The sequence below is a fragment of the Gymnoscopelus microlampas genome, assembly GCF_963454915.1.
Source record: "Gymnoscopelus microlampas genome assembly, chromosome: 3".
Lineage (NCBI taxonomy): Eukaryota > Metazoa > Chordata > Actinopteri > Myctophiformes > Myctophidae > Gymnoscopelus > Gymnoscopelus microlampas.
The window spans coordinates 6,960,791-6,967,777 of record NC_139940.1 but is presented as its reverse complement, the minus strand read 5'-3'; the positions used below and the strand labels follow the sequence as shown (position 1 = coordinate 6,967,777).

At 39.7% G+C, this 6,987-nt stretch overlaps 1 protein-coding gene across 1 annotated transcript; it reads right to left on the bottom strand.

The window, feature by feature from the left end:
* Positions 1–68: 68 nt before the first annotated feature.
* On the bottom strand, positions 69–2,890 carry LOC311042296 (E3 ubiquitin-protein ligase TRIM39-like). Its single transcript, XM_084052942.1, has 2 exons — positions 2,768–2,890; positions 69–2,139 (listed from the first exon to the last, which is right to left on the bottom strand). The coding sequence occupies exon 2, from the start codon at positions 2,135–2,137 to the stop codon at positions 524–526; it is 1,614 nt and encodes a 537-aa protein (XP_083909068.1). The 5' UTR covers positions 2,138–2,139; positions 2,768–2,890; the 3' UTR covers positions 69–523.
* Between the last annotated feature and the right edge of the window lie 4,097 nt (positions 2,891–6,987).

The window sequence follows — 6,987 nt, the reverse complement described above, 5'->3', positions numbered from 1 at the left end:
AACTAAATTTAAACATAGCTAAGATTTATATATTTATTGTCACAGTGCATATTTTCTTTCTCCTGTAAAAGAGTAACACAAAGCCAAAGGTCATCATTCATATGTGTACATCAACAATGGATTGTATTTTTAATTTTAGTTTCAAATGAACATTTGACAATTTTACCTCCTCCCTCTCGCCCTCGTCTTGTAATTACTGCCTCAACATCATCATCTTAATCACTGTCATGCATAATGTAACTCAACCCTCACAGTGTTGTTACCACTGTAGGCTTGTGTCCCTATAAAGGCCACCAGCATTATATAGAACCATGTCCATTGGAGAAAATCGCATAAAAAAGAAAATCTCGCATCAATCCATTACAGTACTTCAACCACAGTATTCTGTGAGATTAATATTTAGTCGACTATATTGAATATAATAGGGTATTTTTTTTCGGGGGGGATCAACACAAAATATTTTTCTGCAAGTGAAGTTGGCAATAATCCACTCCTTCTACGAAACTCAAGAATAACAGTGTTTTCATTTTTGCTTAACATGAGAGATGATCACAGAAGCATAATTTTCTTCACCATTAAGAATGAGCGGGGAGAACATTGGGAAAATTGAGTTTTTCTTATCAACGTATAAAGAGCCGCGGCAGTGGAGAAGAGCCCTGGTTTCAACATCATAATAAGAGACCTGCCCTCCCTCAAAATCCAAGAACACACCAATCTTCTGGACATCAATTTTTACAGAGCCGGCCTTTATATATTCATGCCTCGCTGAGTAGTTTCCTCCATTGACCACCTGCAAAAACAGAACTGAATTCATACTTTCAATTTTTCTGTTGATGGACTGATGAACCACCCCAATGGTCCACACGGTCTTCCCTTTAAGCTGAACCTCATAATAAACTTTCCCTGAAGAAAAGCCCTCTTTTCCCAGCACACAGGGAATTTGATCAAATCTCCCTGACTTGTCAGGAAGAATCTTTTTCACGTTTCCATATTTCACTTGTTTCCCGTCCAATGACAGGATGAGATTAGGATGTGCTGTGTCAGGGTCTAGTGTCACATCTACTGCATACTGCTGCTGAATCTTCTTCAGCATGACTTCAGGGAGCTTCTCCATTTCTCCATCCAGTGTCTTCTGCAGCTGAGTCGCGATAGCTGTCCTTATATTCTTCACACTCACCTCACATGTCAGCTTAACCTGACTCAACTTGCTCAGGTGTGTTACGCTGTAGCGGGATGGGAAGCTCTGGAGAAGGTGGAGGTGGTCCTCTGTGTGTGAGAGCTGCTCCAGCTCAATACTTTTCCTCTGGAGCTCAGTGACTTCTTCCTCCAGCTTTTTGATGAGGCCTTCAGCCTCGCGTGTTGCTGATCTGGTCTTCAAGTCTATCACCTCGATGAGCTCAGCCTGTGTTCTCTTAATGGAAGACACCAGAGCAGAGCAAACCTGAACAGTGTCAGCTTTTTCATTCTCTGCTGTTATATTATTCTTCTCTACTGTGACTTTGAACTGCTGAATCTTTTCCTGTCGCTCCTGGATCATCTTCTCTAGCTCAGCCTTTGTCTTGTCCAGCTGCGGTCGCTTCTCTTCGTACTCTACCTCTACCAGGACTGTGTCGTGATCTTTATGATCCGTCTTTGAACATGTGATGCAAATGTACTTTTGGTCTCTTCTACAGAAGAGCTCCAGCATCTTGCCGTGCTCTTTACACATCCTGTCCTCCAGTTTTACAGGGTCGACTAACTTGTGCGTCTTCAAGGCCGCAACTCTGTGATGAGGCTCCAGATGCGTCTCACAATAAGAGGCCACACATGACAGGCAGCTCTTCAGGGCCTTAATGTTAGTGTCAGAGCAGACATCACAGGGAACCTCCTCTGGGATGGGAATGGGAGCATCTATATTAGACGTCTTGAAATAAGCAGCCAGCTCAGAGATCAGCGTATTGACACAGAGATCTGGTCTCCGATCAAAAGCTTTTTTACACATGGGACAGTGACAGAGGTCACTGCTGTCCCAGTACTTTGTGATGCAGGCTTTGCAGAAGCTGTGTCCACACGGGATAGCTACAGGCTGACTGAAGAGATCCAGACAGATAGAGCAGAGAAAATTATCCTCTGATATCACACTGCTGGCAGAGGCCATAGCTGTAGGAGGAGAGGAGAGAAGAAGTTTTAGTAACCCATCAGTCATGCCTAAAAACATTAATATTGTTAAGATTGACTGTAAAGCACTCTGAACACATTAACTAAATGGCTGCCGCCATATAGTGTAAATGTAGAAAATAAGTTGTGCTGAACTCACGGTTATAGTCTGAAAAGTGGGTGCTGCTGGATTCTTAAAGTAATTAATAAGAAGAATAGACAAGGAGAGCACTCCAAGTTTACTTTTTAATTACCACACAGACATTTACTGGCAATTTCAAGTGGTTGACATGGACAGTAACAGATTGATACTTTTACTTTTTCCACCACAGATTTTTGCCATGTAGCTAATGTAAAATGCCAACACAAACAACTCAAGTCTAACTACAGAATTAAGTAGGGTACTTTGGAAGGGGAGGCATGCGTTAATCCGACAGACCTTTTCTCCGACTATGTGGCATCCGCGTGCGTTTTTTGGAAGAATCTGTCACTAAAAGTGAGCTATATATCATAACAACCACTCCCCTAGCCATGGTTCACATGATGCCAGTCATGTTTCAGGGCTACCACTCCCCTAAGATCTAAATACAAACAAGAATAGGATTCCGATTGGAGCAAATTCTGAACTAACCTGTTTGGATGTAGAATGTATCTTTCTGTGAAAATCTTTATGTGGACTTGGCTTTATGCACCTTAAAAAGATTGAAGCGATGTTCTTTACTCTGATGTGAAAATCCTTTCAGACCAATTGTAACTAGGCTATAGTTTTGTTTACAGAATGACTGTGTAAGTTTCGTTTCACTGTGAAATGACACTGAAATGCTCCTCCCCCCTCCCTGGTGTTCTCTTCCTGATTAAAGTTAACTCTTTAGAGGGACAAATAGACTGTAAAGATCATAATATGATCTACATATTACTCAGTGGTGGGAAAAGTACTCACATGTTTTACTTAAGTAAAAATATCAACACTGCAATGTATAAATGCTCTGTTACAAGTAAAAGTCCGGAATTCAAAATGTACTTGAGTAAAAGTATAAAAGTATTGGCATCAAACGGGCCAAATCCTTATTTTAACTCTATGGCCAAATCAGATGGGGATGGGGAGTCAGGTGGGTCAAGAATTCCAGATCTCAATAAAATGACTGGTGTCTAAAAACAGCATTGATCAGAAAGAGCAGAGGAGAAAACAGTGAAATAAACTGGGGCAGTGTGGGCAGGTCATCAAGGCCACTGGGCCTTAGGGCATAGATTTTTGGACGGGCATGAGGCCAAACTGAAGGGGCACGGCACTTATAGCCTTCATGGCCTCCATGAAATTCCTGCCCTGATGGCAACAGTAATCTATATAGGCCTAGTATTTGTAGTTTTGAGAGGCATGTGAGAAATTGGTGAAAACCACACTTTGTTCAAAAAAAAACCTTTGATTTTGCACAACCTTGAAAAACCTCAACACAAAGACATCACAGATGAGATGGCACAGAGCAGTCTAGGAACGTTGTTATCTGGTACAATAAAAGTTTTCACTGTCCGTAAATGGTTCACTGATAAATAAATAAAAAATGTCCACCTCGTCTGTGAGTTCAGTCCGCATGCATGGATGGATACAATGGAGGAGGTATATGTGGTGATATATATTTCAGGACTGATTGACAGATAGGCTACGTACCAATATGTGTTTTTGTCAATAAATACGTCAGATGGGGATGGAGAGTCAGGCGGGTCAAGAATTCCAGATCTCAATAAAATAAAAGCTTCTTTCTTTAATATGGCAAGAAAAATAGACATGGACAAGTTTACTTTAATCTGGGGGACTGTGTACCCCACGGTACACAGTCATTTTCCCATCCACCCCTATACCCACTGACAAACGTAAAAAAAACAGAACAATAGTAAAAAAAAATGTAATACAAATAAATAATAACGATAACAGTGACAAACAAACAATACATACTATAGGCAGTGACTGTATGCTGAAAATAGCAACGTTTCATAAATAAATGACCCTGTCATGAGATGATTTCTGTAGCCTGAGCATTGATAAACGAGGGTGAAAGCTGTCTAATCTGATACAAAGTAGGCTATCTTGAAGATATTAAAAAGGTCCTCTAATCAAAAGGAGGATCTGTGCGTGTGCATTCTGCCTTTGATTTTCATCAGCAGCCCACCAAACATCACTCCACGGACTTGATTAAGATACGACTTCAGGGAAAACTGGAAATGCACCCGCAGGCAAACAAGCATCAGACCACAATATTAATAGTTCTCAAAGTGGGGTCCGCGGAGCCCCAGGGGGTCCTTGAAAATCCTGCAAAATAGGTTAATAGAACGTCAAAATCAGTTGAACCACTTTGACCCTATTTTATGCATCAGCTGTTTGAAAGTATCCAATCTAAGTGGTGGGAAAGTAACTAACTACCACGTTGTGAGCTTGTAGATCTGCTATTTTCAAACATTTCAGTACTTCAGTACTTTTGGTACTTTAAGTACATTTTGATACCAATACTTTTGTACACCAGACTTTTACTTGTAACAGAGTGCTTCTACATTGCAGTATTGATACTTTTACTTCAGTAAAACATTTTAGTACTTTAAGTCCATTTTGATGCCAATACTTTTGTACTTTTACTCAAGTACATTTTGAATTACGGACTTTTACTTGTAACAGAGTACTTCTACATCGTAGTATTGATACTTTTTTTTTAAATGCTGGTGACGAAAAATGACGAAAAATGCTGGTGACGAAAAAATGCTGGTGACGAAAAATGACGAAAAATATTGGTGACGAAAAATGACGAAAAATGCTGGTGACGAAAAAATGCTGGTGACGAAAAAATGCTGGTGACGAAAAATGACGAAAAATGCTGGTGACGAAAAATGACGAAAAATGACAAAAAATGCTGGTGACGAAAAAAATGCTGGTGACGAAAAAAATGCTGGTGACGAAAAATGACGAAAAATGCTGGTGACGAAAAATGACGAAAAATGCTGGTGACGAAAAATGACAAAAAATGCTGGTGACGAAAAATGACGGAAAATGCTGGTGACGAAAAAATGCTGGTGACGAAAAATGACGATAAATGCTGGTGACGAAAAAATGCTGGTGACGAAAAATGACAAAAAATGCTGGTGACGAAAAATGACGAAAAATGCTGGTGACGAAAAAATGCTGGTGACGAAAAATGACGAAAAATGCTGGTGACGAAAAATGACGAAAAATGCTGGTGACGAAAAATGACGAAAAATGCTGGTGACGAAAAAATTACGAAAAATGCTGGTGACGAAAAATGACAAAAAATGCTGGTGACGAAAAAAATGCTGGTGACGAAAAATGCTGGTGACGAAAAATGACGAAAAATGCTGGTGACGAAAAATGACGAAAAATGCTGGTGACGAAAAATGACAAAAAATGCTGGTGACGAAAAAGTGCTGGTGACGAAAAATGACAAAAAATGCTGGTGACGAAAAAAATGCTGGTGACGAAAAAATGCTGGTGACGAAAAATGACGAAAAATGCTGGTGACGAAAAATGACGAAAAATGCTGGTGACGAAAAATGACGAAAAATGCTGGTGACGAAAAATGACAAAAAATGCTGGTGACGAAAAAATGCTGGTGACGAAAAATGACAAAAAATGCTGGTGACGAAAAAAATGCTGGTGACGAAAAAAATGCTGGTGACGAAAAAATGCTGGTGACGAAAAATGACGAAAAATGCTGGTGACGAAAAATGACGAAAAATGCTGGTTACGAAAAATGACAAAAAATGCTGGTGACGAAAAATGACGAAAAATGCTGGTGACGAAAAATGACAAAAAATGCTGGTGACGAAAAAAATGCTGGTGACGAAAAAATGCTGGTGACGAAAAATGACGAAAAATGCTGGTGACGAAAAATGACGAAAAATGCTGGTTACGAAAAATGACAAAAAATGCTGGTGACGAAAAATGACGAAAAATGCTGGTGACGAAAAATGACGAAAAATGCTGGTGACGAAAAATGACGAAAAATGCTGGTGACGAAAAAATGCTGGTGACGAAAAATGACGGAAAATGCTGGTGACGAAAAAATGACGAAAAATGCTGGTGACGGAAAAAATGCTGGTGACGAAAAATGACAAAAAATGCTGGTGACGAAAAAATGCTGGTGACGAAAAATGACGAAAAATGCTGGTGACGAAAAAAATGCTGGTGACGAAAAAATGCTGGTGACGAAAAATGCTGGTGACGAAAAATGACGAAAAATGCTGGTGACGAAAAAATGCTGGTGACGAAAAATGACGAAAAGTGCTGGTGACGAAAAATGACAAAAAATGCTGGTGACGAAAAATGACAAAAAATGCTGGTGACGAAAAAATGCTGGTGACGAAAAATGCTGGTGACGAAAAAATGCTGGTGACGAAAAATGACGAAAAATGCTGGTGACGAAAAATGACGAAAAATGCTGGTGACGAAAAAATGCTGGTGACGAAAAATGACGAAAAATGCTGGTGACGAAAAATGACAAAAAAAGCTGGTGACGAAAAATGACAAAAAATGCTGATGACGAAAAAATGACGGTGACGAAAAATGACGAAAAATGCTGGTGACAAAAAAGTGCTGGTGACGAAAAATGACAAAAAATGCTGGTGACGAAAAATGACGAAAAATGCTGGTGACAAAAAAATGCTGGTGACGAAAAATGACAAAAAATGCTGGTGACGAAAAATGACGAAAAATGCTGGTGACGAAAAAATGACGAAAAATGCTGGTGACGAAAAAATGCTGGTGACGAAAAATGACAAAAAATGCTGGTGACGAAAAAATGCTGGTGACGAAAAATGACAAAAAATGCTGGTGACGAAAAAATGCTGGTG